Consider the following 25,906-nt stretch of genomic DNA (forward strand, 5'->3'; position numbering starts at 1 on the left):
TAATGTAAATGTGAAGAGTAAAGGTAGATGTACCATGCAGTACAAATACTACAAATAATACACGGACAGAGTTCTGCTCACCTTCAATCTGTGCGCATGAACTGTCAAATCAATGAATCAAAGCTAAACTGTGAGAAGCATCTTCCACACTGAAACATGCAGAGAGCATGAAGGCTTCTGCCTTGATTGACAGCGGTTCCAGATGGGAGGGTCGATCCACTTCAAACCACCGAAGTCCCGCCTCGCAGTGTGTATCTTGCTGGGGACCAGAAGCTATAAAATGAAGGAACTTACTGTAACCGGGACGCATTCTGTACTTGGAGTTCCCTTTGTGAACTCCTTTACAGAAACTAAAGTCATACTAATGCTTTAATCAGTGCGCACTCAGAGAGATATCGAGGTCGCTTTCGTCTCAGTTCCAAGCTGAAAGACTTGATCAAGTCGCCGGGTAGAGACAGAGCAGAGCCATGGCAGGGGACGGCTCAGACCAGCGGGCGCTGCAGTATGAACAAACTCTGGTAAGTTTGACTTGTTGCTGCTCTGAACTTTGTTCACTGGTCACACAGTCCGTGCAGTCCTCTGGTATGAACTGGGAAGCCAGACTCCATTGACAAATCTTTGAATTTAACGCTGCCTGGCTCGCTGGCTCTATATGTGGTACCGGCTACATATAGCAAGCTGTGAGAGCGAGCTGTAGTGAAAAGTTACAATTAAAGTGAAATAAATGCATGTTGGTGTGATATGTGTGTGCCGAATCAAGAAGTGTGTCTCTGTGATTCGAGAAGTTTCTACTGAAGTGTGTGTATTTGTCGACAACCAAGGTTCAACTAGAAGTCGTTAGATTTTAAACGAGGTTCCACCTCCTGCACCCTCCCGTCAAAGAAACCAGGGTTGTGGTGTCGGGAGCCGCTGTGCATGGCTTGTGTGTTTTTAAGTCCTTGATAACCCTCTCGGGTATTGTGAGGTGACACAAGTTACAAAGGACATGTTTATAACTTGTCTAACTCCAAACACTGAATGCCTTTAGCCGCTAGCTTTACAGCAGGTAGTAAAGGGCCTGACTGTCAAAACATCTGGATTTGACTGTCCCGGCACAGGTAGTGCTGTCTCTTGTTTGGAGAGATTTTCCCGAAACTCCACTATTAAAATTCCATGCGCTGTTTTGAATTCCAATAATATGCTGATAAATTCGGCATAAAATTGATTTCATCTAGCATTTACTTAAGTATCAAAAATTTCATTTTTCGTGAGGGCAATTTGCTTAATAATCTGTGCATTCAGAACCACGATCAGGGAAATGATCTGTCTGCCACTACATGCAAGAGGAAGATGTCATGGTCACACTAACAGGGCAGCAGTCACTGGGGTTACTGTATGTGTCAGGAGCTCAGTGTGTAGGCTGCATCCAACAATAGATGAATTCATTGTTGTTCAGTAGCCTGGCTGCTGAGAAACACTAATGTGTGCATGTAATGTGTTGTAAGATGAGATGCATCTAACAGGTGCTCACTGCTAATCTTTGTGCAGGGTCCCCAAGTAAGCCATTAAATTTGAGCTTACTCTACACCCCATAACTATTACATAAGGCAGTTGTCTGTTTGGCTTACATAACAAGTAGGTAGTTGTTGGGATTCTGCGGTGGTCTGCACACGGTTAAGAAGATGAATCAGTTGAGTGGATGGTTTGATATTAGGCCTGTTTTCTACAGCAGGGGGCTCTCAAACATTTGCATGTCACAGGCCGTCAAACAGGCACAGATCAGAGGCCGTGGACAACCACTTAACAAGTTTGTCATTGGGATCTCCATAAAGGCTGATATTCGGCAATGAGTTGTATAACTTGGGAGATAAAAGTCATGAAGGAGGAGCAAATAATTGCATTCTTCTATATTCCCAGTGAATTCTAATTTAAAGAAAGTACACTGTTCATCATTTTGCCCCCCCTAAAGGACCCCCTGTGGCTGCTGCTGTAGATCCCACTTTGAGCAGCACAGATTTGCAGTGAGCCCGTCAGGATGATCAAGTTTGGGCTGAGAGTCCAAGTACTGTGTGTGTTTGTCTAGTTGAACTTTTCCTGACAAACTTCTGTCAAGCCTAAAGAATCTGCTATTTGAAGAGACCAGTTTTATAGGCCAACTGGTCCCATTCAGTGGCAGCGAGGCTTTAAATTAAGAGGAGCCACAACTGTAACACTTCTTTGGGCCTCTGTTTCCTTTTCTTGAAAAAGTCCCTCTGTAAAGAGTCCCCCCCCCCAACCCCCCACCCCTCGCCATCCCTACCCGCCTCTCTGTGTGCTATTAATCTGTGTGTGTGTGTGTTTGTGTGAGAGATTACACAACGTGCGACCCGCTGATTCAGCGCTGGACGCTCTGTCACCCTGGCGGGGTCTCGTGCTTGGCCCTCGGCTCTCTGAAAGGAACGTGCAAGCAGCTCTCTGCAACAAAACCACCACCTTTTCAGTTAATCTCAGCTCTCCCTGCTGCGCTCGCATGATTGTTACATGAACAAAAAATTGTGAAAGCGTCGAAATAGTCACATAAAAATAGCTAGAGTGTGAGAATAACCTCTTTTAACATAAATGAGCTCTCTCTGCCCCCCCATCTCCTTACCGTGGGTTGTAGTAACATGGTGTCTTTGTGTGATATTGGCAGTCATGGTGGTTGTGTGGGTTTGTTGTGGGCAGTGGATGCTCAAAGAGGCCAGTGTAGTTTGGCTGTGAGAGAGGCTGAAAGGCTGGCTACAGAAATGTTGGCAGGGTCAGGAGTACGGAGCTAAAACCCGCCTCAACATATTGTCAGTTTACACTGGACCGATGCATCTGTTGGTATTTGTATGAAGCTGATTTCATTGATTTCTGCTTGAACTTTAGGTCAGATTATGTGTGTTTGCGTAGGATATGATGGACATAATGCTGTTCAAGTCTTTATGCAAAATCCCATAATATATACATATATGTACCAATATATTGTCTAAACTTCAAACTTTAATTAGCACACACGTGGGGTTTCAGTGTCCCGTGATCATGTAAATACAGTTTCAGAGGCTTTTTCAAGATTAAAAGATGAAAGAATTCCGTAATCAGAATTTTTGCCATTAAAACAAATCACTTAAAAAGCCCCAAATATATGCAGCCAGCAGCTACAATCAAAACATTAGTCTCAGCCTTTAGCCATGAATGTTGGTGGCAACCTGTGCGTTTCAGTAATGAGCCTGAAGAGGCTTGGCACTGGTTAAAAGGCGCTATTCAGACCCCAAAAACACTGCTCACTGTTAGGAGATCACCACAAACCACAGTCCTTTGCGGATCATTTATCTCATTTATGCATTTATCTTTGAACCATTAATGCTGCTGTGTATCACTGCTGAAAGAACATTTCCCAAAACACTGAAATTCAATATTATTCATTTTCAGTTTAACAGAAGAAGGTGTCAGTTTGTGGTGATTCGGGGTCAGCTCAGCTGAAATCACTGTGGTGTGGACATGGGTGCGTTTGTTTGTGGAACACAGTGTTCTCGTGCCATTGATAAATTGATGAATGATAAATTGACTGTCTGGTGATCAAAGGTTGAGTTTTACTAGGTGTTGACAATTGTAATCCGATCACAACTGAGAGTGAGAGCCTAATATTTCTGACATTTCTTGTCACAATGCATTCAATTTCATTGCAAAACAAGGTGCAGAACATTTAGAACATAATGCTTGAATCTCGTGTCCTCTGCAGCTACAAACTGTCTTCTTTCTTGTTGCTTTGTCCCAGTTTGAATCTGCATCAATCGAGACTTATCACATTCACATGTCTCCATTCCAAAGTTAGCACGTTTGATGTACTGTAGCACCAAGCAGACAATCCACCGCTACAAATTATTACTGCTTGTAATAATTAACAGGATAATGATAATGATCCCAGCTATGGCACCTAAAGGGGCTCTTAAAGGGGCACGCTACCAATCAAGATCATGGTGGGTACCATTCAGCGTGTCAGAACAGCTGATAATGTCTTCTGTGGCTCTGGAAGGTGCTTTCCAAAGCCTGAAAAATAACTCTTATGACACCAGGAGAGTTTTCTTAGATTGGGCGAGGAGAAACAACAAATGAACAATACCAGAAATTACAAACTGGAGGCAGCAGTTTAAAAGACAAAGGCATTTTCCAGGCAGGGAGGCGCTGGCAAATGATGCTGTCAGTATGGGAATTGTAGGATCCATTGTTTTTTGGAGTTGGGCTGCGACTAACAATTATTTTCATCATCGATTAAGCTGTTGATTGTTCTCTTGATTGATTGTTCGGTTGATAAAATGTCCCAAGTTGATGTATTCAAACGGCTTGTTTATTCTGACCAACATTACATTACATATTTACGTTTGGGAGGGCAGAAGAAGTGAATTTGTGACATGTTTGCCTTATAAAACCCCTTAAAGTGATGAATCAATTATCAGAATTGTTGCTGATTAATTTGTCTGTGGATCGACCAGTGACCCAGGATTAAAGCTCTGCTCAATCCATTTTGACCATTCTTCTCTTGATACCACTTTGTGCAGACCCCCAACTTTATGGAAGTGCTTTACTTAATCGCTAAGTGCCCCCTGTAAAGCTTTGGCTTCTCATTTGTGTTGTTTATAGTTGATTTAGCCGACAATAACTTAAAAACTTAGGTGTGTGTGTGTGTGTGTGTGTGTGTGTGTGTGTGTGTGTGTGTGTGTGTGTGTGTGTGTGTGTGTGTGTGTGTGTGTGTATATGTTTGTGTGCGTGCGCGGTAGGATGTAGGGTGTAATTGGGCACTATTGGAGGCATATTAGTTGTACCAAAGCAATACTAGCTGCATATAAAAGTAAATGTCTTGTACCAAAGTGTTTGAGAGGATTTCATACTCTTCATCATTTGATGGGCTGCACTGGCAATAATGCTGAACCCAGAGGTCACATGTAGTCCAGGATGGTCCATTTACCTGATTTATGTGGCCTCATAACACTCCAACGTCAGATTGAGCTAATCATCTGAGATTATGTGACATTTTGCAAAGTGGTGGTTGTGGATGTACAGTGTGTGTGTGTGTGTGGGAGCCAGGGGCATCGTTCTGCTCGTGTCATTGTGCCTGTGATGCCCCCTCATTCCTGCGCGTCTTGATTCGTTGCGTTTTATGTTCCCCCTCTCCATCCCATCCCAGGTGGGCAGGCAGCGGATCGTCACGCCTCCCCTCTCTGTCTCACTTGCTGCCTCTGATGGCTTGTTATTGTTAATACCAGGCCATACGATTGTGCTGGGTAATTGTTTGTGTGCGTAAGATGACACGGTCTGTCTGGAAGCCTATGACCAGCTATCCCAGCACTTGTGATCAGCATAGCTTGTGTCCCCCTTGGATGCTTTATGTGTTTAGTGCATGGAGGATGTGCAGCAGCTCAGATGAGAGTCGTTGGATGAGAGATAAATTCGATTTCAATACTGATTTAAATGTGTTTATACAGTAGTTCTGTCCCTGACACAAAGAAGCTGTAAAAACATTTGATTCTACTTTTTTACAGTTGGGCTGTTTCATGTGAAAGAAAGTTCTGGTCGGCATATTTTTCTGTGTTATGATCGACCATGTGGCTTTTTGAACAAAACAAAAGGGAAGTGAAAGTGTCGGGTAGAGAAGCATGGAAACGTAATGATTTGTGAGTGCATATTCAGCCCTGTGTGTGTGTGTGTGTGTGTGTGTGTGTGTGTGTGTGTGTGTGTGTGTGTGTGTGTGTGTGTGTGTGTGTGTGTGTGTGTGTGTGTGTGTGTGTGTGTGTGTGTGTGTGTGTGTGTGTGGCCATCTGTCTTGCTGCGAGGGTAATTTGTAACTCTGTGTTATTCGCCGTGCTGTGGTAATTAGACTTTATGTAGCCATGGCCGTGTCCATTTGATGTCCACTTGCTTGCATTCATCGTGGAAATTTCCCTTTCGTTTCCCTCTCTCCTCCTTTATTTCCTATCACTCCATCATGCCTTTGGGGTAAAGTCTTTTTTATTTTTGCAAGACAGGTCAACAGCTCCTTGACTCCTGCATTTAGTGTGCGGAGAAAGGGGAGCTTGCATAACATTTGTTCAAAGCTGAAGTTGTGAATAGACCGGCCTTTGCTGCAGATAAGCATCACAACCCTCTAACGGTTTTTCTCTCTCTGTTACAAAAGATCAGCCTTTGCTTTTTTTGTTTTTCTCTTTTCCAAAATGACCTAATCACCTCTATTTACTTTCTGGACAAACAGCCGTGATGGATTTCTTTAGTCAGGACTTGACGGACCTTGAGGTCTAAGACACAAATATTTGCACAAAAGCAAAAGAATTAAGCCTCTAAATGAGGACCTACTCATAATAACTTTGAATTTGGCAAACACTCCACAAGACAGAAGAAGTGTTGACCATGTCAGTCAGTAAAACCAAAGGAGGAATGTGTTTGCGTGACTGGCTCTTTGTTCTGAGATGCATTGATCACACAGGCCGGCGCCGTGTTTGATGATTAACCGCTGAGAGATGGAGAGAGGCAGCAAGAGATTAAACTGGATGGGTCAATAGATTAACAGATGAGCCGATTTCAAGTGTTGAGGCGTGTCTCTTGATTAGTGTCATACAATTATTTCTTGCCCCTCTTGTGTCCTTAACAAATATGGATTAGAGAACAGAAAGGAAACAGAGATCTGAGGCGGGTAGACGTTGGTTCAGTGATAACCCTCAATCTTGTTGATCAGCCGGGCTCAGGACTCCAAGCATGGAGCAGAGGAGAAATGAGAAGTCTGCAGGTTAATCTTATTCTGTCAAGTCAAACTGAGATATCCACAGGGCTGAGAGACGTGAGGAGACTCTGTCATGATGTGACAAATCAGCTCTACAAATGTGCTACTGCTTACTGTCAGCCATTGTTTTAAGTGTACCATACATTCTGAGAAGATGTTACCACATAAGAAAAGCTGAGAAAAGCATGAAATCCTCACGTTGGTGAAGGATGACGTCAGTGATAATCTCGTGGGCAGTCAACTGACAGATCGCTGCAGCTCTGAATCCACCACCGTGGACATTCTGCCCAGGCTTACCTTTGCCACGTTTGCTTTTGGAATTAAATAATGGTGATAGAAATTCAATGCTCCACCTAATTTAAACCATTCTGCATGTGTTCCTCATGCACATGCTGCTGTCTGGTGGCTCTCACTTCAGATCAACTGAAAACAGCATCACATTTCCATACTGAGCTGTTGAAATACAAGCCAGCATAAATGATGCAGAAGGGATGAGGCCATTTCACTGCGTTTTGCTGTAATTTGATTGTTATTTTGTTCCCCAGAAGACGCTGGAGCTTTGTAGTAGCTGCTTTCATTCTCCATGTTTGAATTCTTGTCTGCAACGAGGGAGCCTCCTAGCTTGTTTTCAATCACTACTTAACTCATAAGCAAGATAATAATGGAGTAATTCACCTGCAGACATGAGTCTAGTGTTACTGTAGCGCTGTGCCTCAGAGAAATGATCCTCTCATAACTCTTTCCACTGGAGAATGAAAGTTCTCCCTCCATTAAGATGCACACACAAAAGGAGCTCCACTCTAAATAATTTTACCCACTGTGCACATCATCACATAGATTCATTGTTGTCATATGATGAAAAATGATGGCGTACATGAATGAGATTTATTCCTCTGCAGTGGCAGTAAACGCAACACATGGGCCCGCTGATAACTGTGCCGTGTTCAGGGCTGAACAAGGTATCTGGGGCTGTAATGTTAACTATGATAAACAGTAGGGCTATGGCTATATACTGACACTCCCCCACTTTTTACATTGGTGCAAAACTTGCATTTCTATCTTTTTAGAAGCATGCACCAATGCATGACATGCCGTCAAACCCTGAACTGTCATTGACAATGTGAAGACGCCCATGCAGCTGAACGTGAGGCTTTATCACAGTGAAGTGATCACTTCACTACTTTTGCACCTTTGCATAAATGATGGCAACAAGAATTGAAAGCTTTAACTTAATAAGCCCTGTCCGAAGAAGGTAATACATGTAAGCTGGATGTGTTTCAATCACTCCACAGAGTCACCACTCATCTGATTGAAGCTGAACCCTGCCCAGCCAGGCCTGGCCTGTTTTTGCCCTGGGTTTCGCCTTTCAGCCACTTACAGGCCACTTACAGGCCACTTACAGGCAGTCTTATCCTCTCGGTGGGTTTTTTTTGGCACTGTACGACAGAGAAAAACTGCAGGCTTGAAAAAAGTCCCGAAACCTCCTCCAAATTTTTGGGTGAAGCCATCATGTAATCTGTGTTTATTTCCAGAAAATTCTCCAAACAAGACACCAGAACTCAATCAGGGATGATGCAGGAGGGCAGTGCAATTGTAGTTTAGTTAGATTTTTTTGTCAAACATTTTTTTTACACTATCAGGTCAAATGGAAATAGTTTTAAGGGATAATGCATGTGTTTATTCTTAGACTACCATTATGATTTCTTTAAGCTGTCACTCTGCCGTCGTCTCTGCTGGTCTTCAAGCGATCATTTTGACATAAATGACAATCAGCCGCTTTTCTCGTGTCCCTGTCTGTATGAGGGGAAGCAGGTCCAGCAAGTCGACAGTCTGGACAAACACAGCCAAGTCACCTTGAGGTGCCTGTGTGCCACGATAAAGCCACAAAGTCAGAGTTGACACATCAGTGGATGTTCAGTTCATTATCAGCTGTGTGTTTGACTCTGGATGTGTGTGTGTGTGTGTGTGTGTGTGTGTGTGTGTGTGTGTGTGTGTGTGTGTGTGTGTGTGTGTGTGTGTGTGTGTGTGTGTGTGTGTGTGTGTGTGTGTGTGTGTGTGTGTGTGTGTGTGTGTGTGTGTGTGCTCTGAGATGTTCAGAACTGTTTTTACCTGAAACACCTATTTGATAAAGGTGATCTTGTTGATGTATCAACTGCAGGTCATGCAAACGATCCAGACGCATAAATAAATGCTCAGTCACATTTACCTCGACTGCAGTAATAGCTCCAGTGTGCAGCCATCCTCTTTTTTAATGCCCTTCACCTTGTCTGAATGATGCGTCTGTGCTGTGCAGGCGATGTTTAAAGAGCTGCTCGAGTGTCTCCGCCTAATTGTTTACAAGGCTGTGTGTGTGTGTGTGTGTGTGTGTGTGTGTGTGTGTGTGTGTGTGTGTGTGTGTGTGCGTGTGTGCATGCGTGCGTGTGTGTTCCTCTTCCTCTTCCTTTAATAAGTTAAAAGCTCACGCGTAAAGCGTGTGTGCACATATGCACCCATCAGCCTAATCTGTTAGCTAATGACTGTATGCTCAAGGACCTGTCCTGGTTGCGGTGATTCACAAAACCCTGCTGTTATGTTTTATTACATCATTTCAGCACTACTCGCCATTTTACAGAATGTGTGACATTATAGCAAAAGGCATTTTGAGCAGTTGGTGAGGCTAAAAGCGAGGCTTAGCTGCTCTGTTGCAGGCCACACTTTGGCCTTTGTCACGGCTCAAGAACTGGCATCCACAGAAAAGTGTGGTCTCATCTTGAACTGGAGCATCTGCAGATTAATTCTACACCCAATGTGATATGATCCACTGAAGTTAGGCATGATATGAGATGAATAAATCCCAGTTTTTGTTATCTTCGCCGCCAATCTTGACTGTGTGGAGCCGGGAAGGACAATTAAATGAGATGATTTTAGCATACAGTGTATCCCATAAAACCAGTCTGTTCATGGCTTTAAAACAATTTGATTAATTTGCTTCCATCCTGAGAAATACAAATATCTGGAACACTCAATGAATTCTTGGGATTTTTGTGTTGCAGATGTGGTCATGGTCAGCTGATCATGATGAGGGCTGAAGCAGTTCGTCCAGTAATCAGTTAGTTGATGAACAGAAAGAGTATATTTCGAAAGTGAAATTACGCTTGAAAAATCAACTTGTCCATTGTCTCTGTTTGACTGACAGTGTGATGGAGACAGTGTCTGTCAATGACCTCATGCACGGCTGTACATTTATATGTGTACAGTACTTCTCGTTCAGTGTCTGTTGTGGGTGGCTGCAGGGATAAACTGGCTGAGTGTTGCTCATGCAGATATTGGTCACAACAAAAAGGGGATATTGTGTGATGCTGATCCCTCCCTCCTCAGACCTCCTCACCCAGGAACAGTACGGCTTTCTGTATCATCATCAATTTGTGGCCTGGCAGGATGATCTCTGGTGTGCTCTGTCCTTGTCTGCTGTCACTACTGATCTTCCACATTGTGGCTGACTGCCTCAGTGTTTGTGCATCCATACTGTGTCATCAGCACATTTTCCACTGTTGAATATCCACGATGATTAGTCACCAGCAGCCTTCTGTTCAGACATGAGTGTCAGGAGGTCAACATTATGACACTATCAGACATGCATGTGTTTATTTTTGGCTGACCCACAGGGGTCAGTCCTATAAATGCAAAAGTCTGTGACTTATTGAGTGACTGAGTGATGAAGTCACAGCATCAGGTATTGGTTTGTCATTGGCCGTTTCTTAAAAGAAATGAAGAGAAACAGACATTAGTGACGTACTATAACTCCAGATCTTATGAATAGAGGGTTGCTAGTGGGTTCATCCCTTGTTCACACAGCATTGAAGACCTCAGGTCCAACCCCACCTCCATCTCACCTTGTGTATAAGCTGAGCTGAGACCGGACAGTTGGCTCCTAACCAGCTTTGGGGCCCACAGGTTAGAGGGCTGCTCCTATACTCATAGAATGTGGAGTTATGGTGCATAACTAATGTTCTGTTTCATATAGGTTGATGGGAGTGGAAGTAGTTTTGCAGGTACATTTGATCAGAAATCAAAATGACACAAGAGGTAAATTCAGGGCATCGCCCCAGTCATTAGGATTCTTCCTCTGGGGAACGTCTGTGCCAAAGTTAGTGGCAGTCCATCCTGCAGTCGTTGAGATATTTGCATCCAGATCACAGCGGTGGACAGACCAGCATTGCCATGCTGCTAACGTGGCTGAAAATGAGAAGCCTGCTCACAGCATTGATCCTGCTCGCAGTTGAGCCAATTAAGGTGCAGGGAGGTCACAGCAACAATCACAACACGCTGTATGTATTTTCTGTCGCTAAGGGCGTCTCAATCAAAACAACAATAAATAGAGTTTGATGATGTCGTGAAGTAGGGTGGGATCAGGGGTATTGTCTTGGTTTTTCAGCAACCACCTTTACTGATGAACATGAATAATCCTGCTCAAACCAAAAGTAGCTGCTTTGTGTCTTTATTGTTTAGGCAGACCAGTCTGTCCCTGAGCCTCTGATGTGCTTGTAATAGTCCCACATCACAGTGGATTACCACAATAACTATTATGTTTGCCTGGAAATTCACCTAAAAGTATGTTGAATGTTTCATTATTGATATTGTGAACGTGTTTGAAACACGCCGTGCCTCCGCCCTTTCCTGTGTAATCATCGAACTGTACAAGATTCACCTCAGGTTTTGTCCTCAGTCCATCAGTCCAGAGGTACAGTATCTCTCTCCCTCGCCTGTCTGCCTTCTAATTGCTGTTAGTTTACTGTTGATGGAGTGTAATTAAACAGACGCTTGGCAGTGTTCAGCCGCTGATAGAGTTGATCACCGCTGCTCTTGGCAGCCGAGGCGCAACGGTCCCCGCGCTGACAGATTGGAAGGCAAGATGGAAGGTGCTTTGAAGCACCAAACACTGGTTATCAGCAGGCATTACAGCACTCTGTCACCACGCAAGCGAGCACACACGCCCCTGCATACCGCACACACGCTTTTCACTAATAGTCACTTGACCTTTTTCTTACATGCGGCTCTTGAGTGAGCACGCGCAGGCAGGTGTGAGGTACATTCAGAACACATTTAACACGACCCTCGCACACAGAGCAGATCCCATCTGTTTCTCTGTGCCCTCGCTGAGCTCTGCCATAGTGACACATGCTACTCATCATGTGGCTGTGATGACGAGAGTTGAACTGGTGCTAATGAAGCCTGGCCCTGGGCAACCAATCAGAGCGTGGCAGATTCTTTGCAAATATTCTCTCCACCGCTTTCCTCCATTTACATCTCACTCTCTGTTTCTCTGGATTTTATGTAAATAGGAAGTTTGATGCAGTTTTGCAAATGTCAAGTCTGCAGTTTTCCGTGTGTGTTTGCGTGTGTGTGCACGTGTGCGTGTCCTCTTTTCTGAACTCCTCGCCTCGCTTGCTGATTTCTCTTTTCCCATCCCCTGACCACACACATGCTCACACGCTGCGTCTCACAGCTGACCTTGTGCTCTCCAACACAGTCCAGGCAAATTCACCTTCACTCTCTCCTCCTGGATTATTTGGGCCGGAGTGTGACTTGGCTGGACTGGCTGATAAGAGGATGCTGATGTGGGGTTTCTCTTACAAGATCACTGTGTGCGTCTGGTCGCACCTTGTTGAGCATGTAAACAGCAGATACTGAAACGTACTCATTTACTGAGGCACACTAAGATACATGGAATCAATCCTGAGACTGGTATGCTGCATCATCAGCGGTACATGGACCCGTATTGGGAAAAGCTCCATATTGAGTGCTCATTCTTTGGTCTGAGGTGGCACATAAAGCCATGCTCAGTTTGTGAACCTTTGTTACAGATTAACAGCAGTGTACAGCTGATTATGACCGAAGAGCTCGATTACACAATGACAGTTCCGCTGCAAATATATCATGTTATTGGCATTTCTAGTGTAAGCTCAATAGAGTTTTATGCTGTGTTTGATGTCTTTGTGTTGTACACAGGATCCATAAACTCCACAGATTATGTAGTTTACAGTATTCCAAGTCTCAGAACACAATGTGCTGCAGCTCCTATTGGTTTTAGATTCAAAGTGGGGCGCAAATATTTGAGAACAAAGAAGGAGATATACATTTTGTGATGTTGGTGTTTTATCAACCTTTGTGCAACAGCACGCTGTTTGCTGTTCACACACTCGATCACGCCGACATATTAAGTAGAATCAGTGCAACATATGCTTATACTCCACATGCACTCGTGGAAAGAGATCTAAGGATCTTTATTTGATGGATGTGGCACTCGATAACTGTAATCCAATTTACTGATTTAGATGAGAGACATTTGATACAAATAGTATTAAATATCAGTATTTTTCAATTCAGCACTACTACTTCAACTGGGGACCCATGAAGCCCTCATCTCACTGTGTGTGTGTGTGTGTGTGTGTGTGTGTGTGTGTGTGTGTGTGTGTGTGTGTGTGTGTGTGTGTGTGTGTTGAATGGATAGATGGCATAATGTGATGTGACAGCAGGGAGGAAAAGGAGAAATTAAGTCCAAGTGGTGGCCTGCTCACTTTAATGGCTCAGCTATTGAAAGACCCTGTAGACACATCAAGGAACAATGAAAAAGATCCCGCACCTGGTCTCTGTCTGTATTCACTGAACAAGCCTTGGATCCAAACATACAGTGTTTATGTTATGTAGTCATGCTAATAGATGGTGGTGGTGCCAAGATGTCGTGACTGCTTGCCAACACCTGTAGGTAATGTGTATTTAGGTATAACAGCACGAATATACGTTGCCAAATGGATTTTCTTTATTTTCCTGTGATGCTCCTGTTTGATGGGGCATCACTTGACATTGGTGTATCACTCTTAACTCACTACGGCATCTACCGACATTGTTTCTGGATGTGACTTCCTCTCTCCAATGTCCAGTGTATTTCCCCTCTTTTTTTCCCTCCTCCTCTTTTTTTTTGTTTTTGCATGTGCTTCCTCGCTCCGTCTTTTTCTGTTTCTGCAAACATATTCCGCAACATTCTTTCTTCCCCGGAGAACGACTGCGTGCCTTTGAACGCCCCTCTGCACTCTCACCACAACATACGATTAGTCTTCCTACACACACAAAACACGGGAGGGCACGGGCACAGTCGCTGCACCCGAAGGCATGCAGACACACACATGCACAAACAGAGCAACGTGCAGCATCAAAGACACACATTAAGCACACACACTCCCACACTTTGTTTGAAGGTCTGCCCACTGGGTCCCAGTTGCAGTGCGAGTGTGTGACTGGAGTGTTAACTGGTTTGTCCTGGAGTTGAGCCACCTTTCACCCATCAATCTCCTCCTCCCGCCTTCTTTTCCGCTCTCCTCACCCACTTTTTCCTTTTCTTCTTTTTTCAGTAATTATATCTTTCTGCGGATTGTCACTCATGTCGGCCACTCCACCACCAAACTGTGAACCCCATCTCCCACTCTCACAGTTCTTATTATTATTTCTTATAATTTTATGTCATCAGATATCTGCTGTGACAAAGGTGGCATCTTTAAAAGTTTTTGTCCAGAACCCCAAGCATGTTTGATTGACAAAGATAGAAACAGAAACAGATCACATCCAATTTTCATGATCTTACAAAATTACTTGAATGATTTAGGATCAGACTGAATGTTCATTTTGTTTTCGTGTGATGCTCTAATAATGTGTTCATGTCAGCTGTTTTCTGTTATGGAAGCAGGCTAGTTTTGCATCAACCATCTGCTGTAAAAGCAGTTAGCTGTGGCAAGCTGTATGGATCTAATCTGTAGTTTTCACTGTTTTTGTTGCCATTTTTTTGTCACAGTTTTTCATGTATATACAGTACTGGAGTCATTTTTCAGGCTTTGGCTGAGGAAGATCAGTGTCATCTTTCTTAATCCAGGCTACGAAGCTCTGATTCAGTACATCATCAAACCTTTTAAAATCTATAAAGCTATAAACATTTGATCCATAATTAAAAATTTTGGGCAATTATTGATGAGTTTCAGCTCATTGTTTAGCTGTCTGGTCCACAACCTTACTGTTTCAGTTCAGTGCGTTATTTTCCACAGCTGTTCGTAGTGAAACCTCTAAAAACCCTCTGCACACTACCTGGCACTGAACGGCATGTCGACACAGATAGCGACTAGCTGGTGAACATAGTGGAGCATTTAGCTGCTAAAAAGCCAGATATTTCCCTCAGGAATTGGTGGAGACCAAAACAGAGCTATAAGACAGGGCTTATTGGACCAGGTGGCCAGAAACACAACAAAATGAATGCTAAAAGAGCTTGGTCTGTACAAAAGAGCTTGGTCTGTACCAGCTCTATATGGAAAGTGTCCTGAGACAACTTCTGTTGTGATTTAGCACTATACAAATAAATAAAATTGAATTGAATTGAATTGAATTGAATTGAATTGAAATTAATGTTGCTCTGTAACTGCTGTTATGTGTAAATATTTAACTTACAAGGTGGTGTGTCAGTGTTGTGTTTGATGCCCCCAAGTGGCCAAAAAAGCTACGTCACCTAACACGGACAGTTGACCCTTTTTGTTTACTTGCTAGCCCTAACTGAACCCGAACCCATACATCATCTCTAAATTTTTATCCAAACATGTCAGCATTGATAATACAATAAACCAGTGGCTGATATATTTCTTGCAATGTTGAGTCGACCTTTAACATTTCCTCACAAACACACACATTTTCAGTCCTTGTTTCAGTGTAGTTCTGTCACTTTAGAAAGGCCTCTGTAGTTTTCTAGTCTGCTCGCCCTTCAGAGAGCCCTGATCCACCAGCAGGAACCTTTGTGAAGAGGGTTTATGCGGAAAGGTATGCTAAGCTGCAAGGTGCAGTTAGCCAATGTACAGGTGTTTTGTTGATCTCTCATAAGATAAAGTCCTCTTTTTCCTTGTAAGAATCAATTTCTCAGTGTATGCAAATCACCTGTGGAGCATCTCTGATGGTAATATATTCATGTGGATGCACCTTGTGCTTGTCATGTACAAAAATGCATTGATTTCCTCATAGATCTGTTCTTGGCACCTGAAGTGTTTTGTGAATTTGCTGAATCTGATCAAAAAGCCACATTAAATCAGGTCAGACCAGCATATTGATTGAGAGTATGTGTTCAGGGAGAAATACTGGAGTTCGATGTTACACAGCCATGATGTCTGGCTCGTATTAAAGGTCTAGAATCAGCATACTGAGAAGAGTAGCAGCCACAGGAGGAGACGCTGTCAGCACTGAGTCTCCTGATGCTGGGCGCTACTGTTACTGCACATGGACCCATCTCTGACCTGTCTGGCTCAAGCACACAAAGGATGATGTGTGTGTGTGTGTGTGTGTGTGTGTGTGTGTGTGTGTGTGTGTGTGTGTGTGTGTGTGTGTGTGTGTGTGTGTGTGTGTGTGTGTTTGTGTGTTTGTGTTTGGATGTCAAGCGTCCGAGACAGATTTGGCTTCAAGCATTATTATCAAAGAGTTCAGGAGGTTGAGAACACATTTGGCATTCAAATCTGTGGTGAAATCCAAAAGAGTGTGTGTGTGTGTGTGTGTGTGTGTGTGTGTGTGTGTGTGTGTGTGTGTGTGTGTCCTCGCAGGCACATGGCGGCTCATGTCTACCTCTCCCATTCACTCTCAGACCTCTCTTGTATCTCACATCCAACGCTGTCTCGTGAGGCTTTATTCAAATACTTAAACCCCGATAGCCGAGCCTCCATCCTATTTATTTCATCTGATGGGGAGCACTTCACACAGCCCGGCCCTGTGGAAGGCATACTCAATGAGTGTGAAACCTCTTGCAGAATATCAACCGCTGCATCTTCTCCCCTCCGACATCCTCTCGCCCCAAATCCCCCACTGCCCTAAATCACTTTTTAGGCAACAGAGATACCAAGACGACAAAAAAATCTTTGTGAATTCAAAGGCCGGTGTTTTCTCCTCTAAGCTGCTTTCGAGAAAAGAAGAGTGGACTCTTTTTCTGTTTTTTTGTTTCACGGTCTGTTTTTTTCCAGGGCAATTTTCAGGCTCGCACGACAGCATCTCGCTCAAATGATAATAGACATTTATTGATTTTCAGTAGAAATACCCGTGTGTTCAATGATGTGTTCTGTTCATGTGCACACTGTAAAAAACAAGGAAAAGGCTGAGAAGAGTGGAAATTGAAGTTTTGGCTTTGAGTTTCCAACTAGGAGTTTTTGCTTCTGTTAACTTACTTGAATGAATTTACATAAAGTTAAATGGAACTCTAATCTGGACATGGGATTAGAGCTCATTTTTTCAAGCAAAAACAGCAAACATTTGATAGTTGTGTGTTCAGCGTGAGAATTTCCTGCTTTTTTTTCTTAGTCTTTCATTATAATGAACGTAACATTTGGAGGTTTCTCATTTCTCGTGCTTGAAGATACAGTGATGGACATTGTTCACTGTTCACTAAACTACTAATTGATTAATCAAGAAAAGGTTGGCAAATTCATTGACTATGAAAGTTGCAGAGGGGCTTGGGTTCGAGATCTCTTTGTTTCGTCATTCATGAGTTCAGGTTCATGGAATTTACAGCGTGTAGCCATAATCAGCCCTGGATCAATGATACAGTACCTCATTGGCCCAGTTACAAGATGAGGTTTGTTTCTTTGCAGAATTACATCTAAAAATGAAAAATGAAACCGCCGAACACGTTTTATGTAACTGTCCTCTAGAAGGACAGTTGGAAGTAGTTTCTAATATGATGTCCCGATCAGCAGGACAACATCATATGACTGCGCCCTCCAACACTGTTACACATCACTGCTGAGAAATAAATCTCTTTGACGATGTGGTGTGACTGATGAGGAGACTTTCTGGCATGACAAACAAGAGGAGCTACATTTGCTTTTGCTGTATTCCACCAGTAAAGAACACGAGCTAGCAGAACTTTTTCACTTTGTGATGCTGAAGTCGTCATTTTTTTCAGTGCATGTCTGTTTGATGCTGGTGTGAACTGTCGGCCTCACCTCTTCCCTCAACACCTGACAGTGAAGTCATTCATCCATTCATCCTGCTCTCCTGCCCTGTTCTCCAGGGACAGAGGGACCAGAGAACACAGCTTGAAGGGCCGGTCAGCAGGCACCCATCGGTGCTGCGGTGACGCTTGCACGGCCGCAGTCATGTTGGTGTAATGCGCTCTTTTCTCAGTTTCACACGGGAGAGGGTACATGATGGGAGAATGAAGACCATTGTGCCAGTTGGAGAGCAGTGCCACCTGATGCCACCCTAGGGCAACCCGGCTCAGACATTGAACAAAAGATAGTGGTTGAAAAGGTGAGAGTGAGTGACACAGGTGGCAGCTGACTGATGCTGGTTTAACACGATCAGATGAAACACTCTTTCAGCTGTTAACAATAACTAATAATCAAGTAGAACTCATTCTAAAGACAAAAATGTCTTTATTTCCATATCTGCCAACACGTATACAAACGATACCTCTGTGCTCAGCCCATATCAGATGACACTTACTGCTGTTAAAGCAGATAACTTGTGGCTTCAAGCTGAATGAGAAAATCTCAGGCCTGACACTGTCATGGATTGTGAGACTGTCTCTGGTGAGTTCAGTTAATGAGTTCAATTTTTCTTTGAAATTTTGAGGAGAAAAAAAGCCAGAATGTTCCAAGAATTAAGGCACAGTTTTAACAAAAAAAGTTGTATGAATAATAATAGTAATAATTAAAATGAGGTGCTTAGGCACAAAACATAAGACCGATCCTCCAGTCCCTCTTTGCCACTAATAGACTGTTCTCACTCACTGGGATGCAGTTTTTGCAAAATGTGCAACTTTTTGCTGTATTTTCTGACTTTGTTCTATAGTATTAGGACGATTGTTGAACTACAACTTTTAACGTTTCATTTGTTTCTCTCAAAATGTTCCTACTTGACATTTTATCTGAAAGTCAGCAGGTTTTAAGGACTGGCACCCTGTTCTTTTACTGCATTTGAAAAGGTAGACAACAGCAATATACGGCTGTTATATACGATACAAGAGCAGTTGAGATGTGGGAAGCCTGTGACTGTGAAGAGGAGTCCTCGTGTCCACCCGACTCTGCTCTGTACTCCTTGTTCCACTCTCTCCTCACGCTGTAGCAGAAACATCACTCCATTTTATTTTTACCGCAGGTGGGTGTTTGTTTTTTTTAGTGTGTATGGCACCTACGACTGTGCTCACTCTCCCATAGCCAGTCCTATTCCATGCGTCGTGTGTGTTTGTGTGCGTGTTTGTTTGTGTGTGTGTGTCTTCAGTTCCTAATCTCTGAGGCAGGACAGATATGAGTGTGTAGGAGGCATCTCAAATTGCCTTCCCTCTGTCTTTGTTCTTTCCTCCCGTCTCTGTTGTCTCCCCGTCCAGGTGAGACGCGCCGAGTCCAAATAGCTGATATGAAGCTTTTCATTTAGCTCTTGGTTCCTTTGCGTGTGTGTGTGTGAATGTGTGTGATGAAGAGGAGGACTGTTTGTATGAAGACGGATCCTTTGTCGGGCTGAAAGCTCGCTCTGAGCCGACAGAAAGAGTTTTTGCATCTGCATAGAAATAACTTCCCTTTGTGTTTTGACTCTGTTGTTATGCAGTGGCAATTAGCAGCGTGTGTGTGTGTGTGCGCGCAAGCTGCAGATAGTGTGTAGAATTCTTCAGTACTTGTGGTGTGTGTGTGTGTGTGTGTGTGTGTGTGTGTGATGTATTACTTGTAAAATGCCGACTGGGCCTTTGGGACGCTTGATTGAGTTTGGGACGGCTGCTGCGTTTTTTCCTCCTCTGCTCCACTACATTCATGGTAAAGCTGGATCAATAGCAGTTATTTTTAGCCCCCCCCTCATTTCACCTCCTCTAGCATCTCTCCATCCCTCTCCTCCATTCATCCCTCTATCCCACCTATCCACGCTCGTCCTCCCACATCTCGCTGCCAGTGTTGAGAGCTCACACACATTGACCTCTCTCTAATAAGTTGGCCCAAACATCAGCAGTTCTGCACCTCCCCCTCTCTCCCTCACCTCTCTCCCCTCCCTGGGAGGTAGAGGGAGAGGGAGGCTGAAAACCTGTGGTTGGGGTTTAGCTCCCACGAAGTGCCGCAGGGCCATGCTATGGTGCAGTGCATTAGGCTCAAGCACGTGAGAGCTGTGACCAATACACACAGACAGCCGCATGAGATTCACTCTCTCTCTCTCTCTCTCTCTCTCTCTCTCTCTCTCTCTCTCTCTCTCTCTCTCTCTCTCTCTCTCTCTCTCTCTCTCTCTCACACACACACACACACACTCTTTCTCACACACATACATGCATAATTTTTCAGATGTAGCAACCCTCCAATACAGTGTTTGGCCTCACTGTGCTGCCGCTTCAACAACAAACCCATGATAATAGGTGTAATATCACACACACACACACACACACACACACACACACACACACACACACACACACACACACACACACACACACACACACACACACACACACACACACACATAATCTGAACTCTCACAACCTTGGAAGCACCTTGCTGATGATCCAGTGCTTCTGTGTTCAATGTGAGAAACACACACACACAGATATGAAGGTGGACGTTGGTCACTGTATCACACCCTGTCATGGCAGTGCATCGACCGATAGAGATTAGCCACTGTTAATACCTCACTGTTTGTTCCTGTGGAACAATTTCAGTCCAACACGCAGACAGAGGTTAACCTGCCAGTCGACAGTGTGTTTAAACATGGACATGAACACCTAACACACGCCGCTGAACCCTGACACTGGATGTCTGTGTTTGATTTTCAACCACTGCCCTGGTCCCCTTGTGCACGGCCCTTAATCCCAGACTACATTCGATCAGACTGTGTGTGTGTGTGTGTGTGTGGCATTCTAAAGGGTCATTAACCTTAAATCTGGCTGTGTGAAAGCTGCAGGTCCCCAATCAGGCGTGCATTCACAGTAGAAGAAGAAGAAGTCTTTTCTCTGTTATTTTAGGTGAAATGACTGGTAAACTTGACATAAGACGATTAGTGAAAGCCCTGTGGTAGATCTCTTCATGGCCCTGCTCCGGTCTGCTTATTCAGTGTGATTTGCATGAAGCTTTTGTCCAAAATGTCACGAATCAGAATCATTTTCACTAGATAGCCATGAATACTTGAGTTTATCCAGTGGGAACTAACATAGATTATGGACATCCAATGTTGCTCTAATGCAATTCTGCTCATTGATTTGTATCATTGCCCAGAATGGCCTCATCCGCCAAACCTGATGGATTCATACGCACAGATAGCACCAGGTAGTACCAGGTAGTCTTTAGGTTTTTAAATGGCGGCAGTAGCGAACACAGGGTGTTGTAATCTGCCTGCAGAAAGTGTTCAGAGTTATGCAATGAACAGAGATTGTGTCCCAGTGCTGCTGTCATGTGATCTCTCACACCCTGCTCTGTGTGTGTGTGTGTGTGTGTGTGTGTGTGTGTGTGTGTGTGTGTGTGTGTGTGTGTGTGTGTGTGTGTGTGTGTGTGCGTGTGCTGCAGTAATCTGAGAAATGTTAGTGTAGGCTATATTTTTCCAAGTCACTTCTGCATTCTGCGGTGAAGTTTTCGCCTTTTACTGCTGAGTGTGTAAATGGGGAAACATGGAGTATTGTACTGTTTGTGTGATTGCAGTTCTTTTTAAATGGTTCAGTGGGGGAAAATGAATAGTTTCTGAACTCATCTTTGTCATTAATGAGCGGAGGTCGCACACAGACGGATCTGTTTCCAGGCACTGAACCTGCACGGTTGCATCACTGCAGCAGCACCTTCACAGCTTCATCACCCCGCTGACCCGGCCTCAGCCCTGTCAACACTCATGTTACAGCCACACACACTCGGCTTTCAGCTGAGACACTCAGTCTAAGTTTTTCCTCCATCTTTGGTCATTTGTGCGGCACAGTCTTTTATTACTCACACAGCTGTTAAAGAATGAGGTTAACACCCTCGCAGGTTAAGCTGTAACCCACCTGCCTTGAAGGCTATCTGCAGGTTGTGTCAGCAGGACAGAGGGAAGTGTGTGAAATCAAAGGCTTGCTTGAATAACTGGGGTGACACCAGAGTTGAAGTGCACATTTTTTACAAATCAGTCGAACATGCTGCAGCTTTGAAGTTTTCACCAAGATATAAACTTTGAAGATAAGAAGAAAGTTTGATACACGGCAGTCACTCATATATTTTACTTATTTATTTGGAAATCAGTGAGGCTGTCCAGATGTTCAGGCTTACCTATACAGCAGCCCTATGAGGTTTTCATGAGAATAGCTTTTAACTGCAAATAAGGAGAAAAGAGGATTTATTCAAGTTGAATTATCTTTTCTGAAAATGTCACTTAACAAAGTTCAAACCTGCCAGGAACCCAAAATGCAGGAAAATTGCTCCAGGCGTCTAGAAAACTGTACAAATCTTTGGTAGTTACTCACATTTCATTATTCATAACCGTTCATGGTTGTAAAAAATAGTTTTATTTCTTTACTTTACACCAAAATACAGGAGAAATATGTAAGAAATCAAACTATATCCAGTTCATTTACATGTGAAGTGTTGTTTCTGTACCTTTTCCACTCAAAGTCCATGTATGCTAATGTAACTTACCAAACATATGAATAATTTAGTTTTAACTTCTCGTCTGAAGCATGAATCACTCTGTGTCTCACACATGGTGAGTACACTCAGCTGAGCAGGGCTGGAAAGACGGACTGGATTTACAAGTTTGCAACGAGATGGAGTAAACAACGTAATCACGAGTTTGTTGATTCAAGAGCGAGTGATCTTCACACATGCGCACGCACACACACATGTTTTAATGGGGAGCTAACTGGGAATGTACACAATTAGCAGGGGTTCTGAGGGACCTCCAACAGAAAAAAAGGCATTTTAAAACAGATTTCCTGCCAGCACACCACCCAGCCCTCTGCTGTAGAGACTGACGATGCTATAAAAACAAGAATGCATCAACAGTGTCTAATGGGGAGATCAGGACATGATGATTAGAAGAATTACTTTTTCATATTGAAATTACTTATTTATTTTCAGCCTCAGCAGCAAAACCTTGAATTAATAATGCAGTTTTTTTTCTAATATCTCTAATATCTAATATCTGTTCCTGTTTCTTTCTTGGTTCTGATGCCAATTGACGGAAGACAATAATGACTGTTGTTCACCACTGTGATGCCATTGCAGCCGACTGACTTCCTCCACACACACACACACACACACACACACACACACACACACACACACACACACACACACACACCCTTTGAACCCAATAAAACTCTACCGGTTCACTTTCTCGGCCAACAGCCAAAGACTGTGTTTGTTTGTGGTCAGTTTGACCCGACAAGCTTAAATATCATGTCCCCAGTGTCTCTCTGCTTGTTGTTTCAAGAGTCAGTACTTGCCACAGCAGCAGTGTTGTTCCCACTCTGCCAATGGAGTGTGTGTAAGTGTGTGTCAGGTTGTTGGTGGAAGTTGTTTGTGAACTTCATTGATCACTGCTTGTACCTGTTAGTACAAGACGACTCCACTAAGCTTGTGTACAAGGTTTCCACTGACCACACCGCTGCATAGACCACACACACACACACACACACACACACACACACACACACACACACACACACACACACACACACACAAATGAAGGTAAATTCATCATATATTAAGTTTTTTCCTTTACTAATCATTATATTATGTATGCATGTTATGCAGCAAAGCGCGCGCACACACACACACACACACACACACACACACAGAGTATATCAGCAACAATCAGTAGTGCAAGTAGCTATGGCCTGTGTGAGGGGCTGGCGAAATCAAAGGAGATTGATTAAATCGGCTGTGTGTGAGTGTGTGAGTGTGTGTGTGTGTGTGTGCGTGCGCTTCTGCCAGTGACACCCACTTGCTTTAAGATTGATGGGCGTCATTAACCTTAAATTAATTCTAACACACACCTTGCATTCCCTCCCTCTCACTCCCTCTCCGTCTCTTTTCTGGGCTGGTTGAGCTGTGTTGAGAAGGAATCGCACTCCCTGCAGTAAGAAGGCGGTGCAGTGACAGACAAGGGTGGAGCAGGCAGACATGTATAATACAGTGACAGTACCAACTGTCTCACTAGGTTGTTTTTAAGCCAAAAGTTAATCATCTCAGCTCAGACAGCAGGAAAGAGCAGGCCAAGGCTGAACAGATAACAGGCTGGAAAGCTTCTTAGGCCTTGATAGCAGAGATAGTAAGTTGGGGTGTTGTATGAAAGAAAAACAGTTTGCACTCCATGAAAAAATGAGTTACAATGCTTGCATTGTGTTTGGAGATCATAAAAGTTTATATGCCCTTCAGCTTCATGCCTTTCTGAGGAAAGGATAAAGGCCATGCAGCCAAAAGTTTGCCTGCAAATTTTTTATTTTAACATTTAAAAATGGTCAAATAAAACAAAACCCTTTAGAGCCCCTTTAGACTATCTTGGATCTCTTTTTATCCTCAGGCCTTAGAGAGATTTGAGCTCTATCTTTGTTGTCTCCTTTATCTCCGTTACTGTTTTCATTTCCTCATCAGCAAGGTTATATGCAACCTGAGCAATAACCCGCTAGGCAGTCAGGAGCTAGCACTCGTCCGACATTCTGGGCTGTTTACTCCCTCTGGTGTTTTGTTCTCAGGGTTGAACCTCACCTCATTCGGTAAAGCATTAGCCAGCTTGCTAATGGGAAGCCTGATCTCTCAGTCGTTCACAGAACAATAAGTGGAAACATTTTCTCGACAGCTAAGATGGGAGTTGATGGTACAAGTACGTCTTTCAATAAAGGCTGTGTTAAACAAAAGTCACAAGGTGGTACAACACAGCTAAAAAGTCATGTTAGCTTCCTCCATTTGGGACTGAATTTCCATGTCAGAGTTCACTGAAGTTGAACTGAAAAATGCAAATTAAATTTGCACACATTTTTTGCATTTCCTTTCCTTCACGACATCATGGTTAGCAGGGCCAGGAATGTACTAGATGGGCTTAATGTCTCAACTTCAGCGGCTGTTTTTAGTGGCAGAACTTCCTTGAACCTTGTTTTCAATCAGAAATATTCAGGACAGCCTGCTTCTTCCCGCTCTTTGTGTCTGGACTTTGGTCAGTGGAGGCCCGGGTAGTGTTACAAAGCTCTTGAAAGTCCCAGCTCCCTGTTACCTGCATATGCTTCAAGGACATGCATGCACATAAACTAACTTACGTAACCATGTAGATAGCATCATGGTATGTACACTTTATGCTTAATAGCTCAACTGCACAGACTGATGGAAACACAGGCTGGCACAGGAAACTCACGAGTCTCAAGATAACTTCAGTTTACAGTAAATCCACTAATGAAGAAAACAAAAGAACTTTTCTGTCTCAAGACTTTTATTAAGGACTGATCCTCCGCCTGCAGGGGGCTGGTGTGTGTGTGATGTACTGTGGACAAGTATTATTCACTTGGATCAGCGGACAAGCTTTAGGGATTTTGATGGGGATCTCAGTGTGTTTGCAGAATTGTGTGTGTGTTCGTGTACCAGCAGCGGGGGTGGAGGTACCTGGGGTCCCACAGAGCAGAGCATGGACAGTCATCTCACTGCGCTCTGAAAACATGACGTGCTCTGTAGATGAGATCCTTCATCCTGTGCCCAGAGTGGAAGCAGCTCCCTGCATTCTTCTGAGTGTGGACAGCATGTCTGGACAGATCCTGGAGCGAGGAGTAAACATCCAACTATGAAGCGGATTGCTCCATGACAACATTAGTCCCATCACAGAAAGAGTCGAAGCAGAAGCATTATCAGGTCGATAGTCCCAGCCTCACCTCACGATGACCATGTTAGCACAGTGATTAAAAAAGAGCTTTTAAATATCTCCACATTAAACGGCAAACACTCACAACCAGGCAGACAGCCATAATGCCTCCATGCTGCTGGATCGGCCTATGGTGCATACAGTGCGTCAATCAGTTTGCATGCAGGTTTGTCAGTAAATGAGATGTGGAACTGCAACAAATCTGCCAGAAATATGAGAGCAGCACAGAAGAAACTCAAGTCTGTAAAGAAAAATGGTTTTAAGCTTGAAGGCTGGCTGGAAAACTGCTGCATCCACAGGAATTCCATATTTCTTTAATTTTTTTGATGA

General features: G+C 43.7%; 1 protein-coding gene across 4 annotated transcripts in view; it reads left to right on the top strand.

Moving 5' to 3' along the window:
- Window positions 1-324: 324 nt before the first annotated feature.
- Window positions 325-25,906, top strand: part of clcn2c (chloride channel 2c) — a 143,942-nt gene continuing 118,360 nt past the window's right edge. For all 4 annotated transcript variants that reach the window (XM_070970241.1, XM_070970243.1, XM_070970242.1 and 1 more), the window contains exon 1: window positions 325-518. In XM_070970241.1, coding sequence (XP_070826342.1) covers window positions 468-518 — 51 coding nt within the window. In that variant the 5' untranslated portion in view covers window positions 325-467. The remainder of the gene's footprint in view (window positions 519-25,906) is intronic.

The sequence above is a fragment of the Chaetodon trifascialis genome, chromosome 9 (genome assembly GCF_039877785.1).
Source record: "Chaetodon trifascialis isolate fChaTrf1 chromosome 9, fChaTrf1.hap1, whole genome shotgun sequence".
NCBI classification, from domain to species: Eukaryota; Metazoa; Chordata; class Actinopteri; order Chaetodontiformes; family Chaetodontidae; genus Chaetodon; species Chaetodon trifascialis.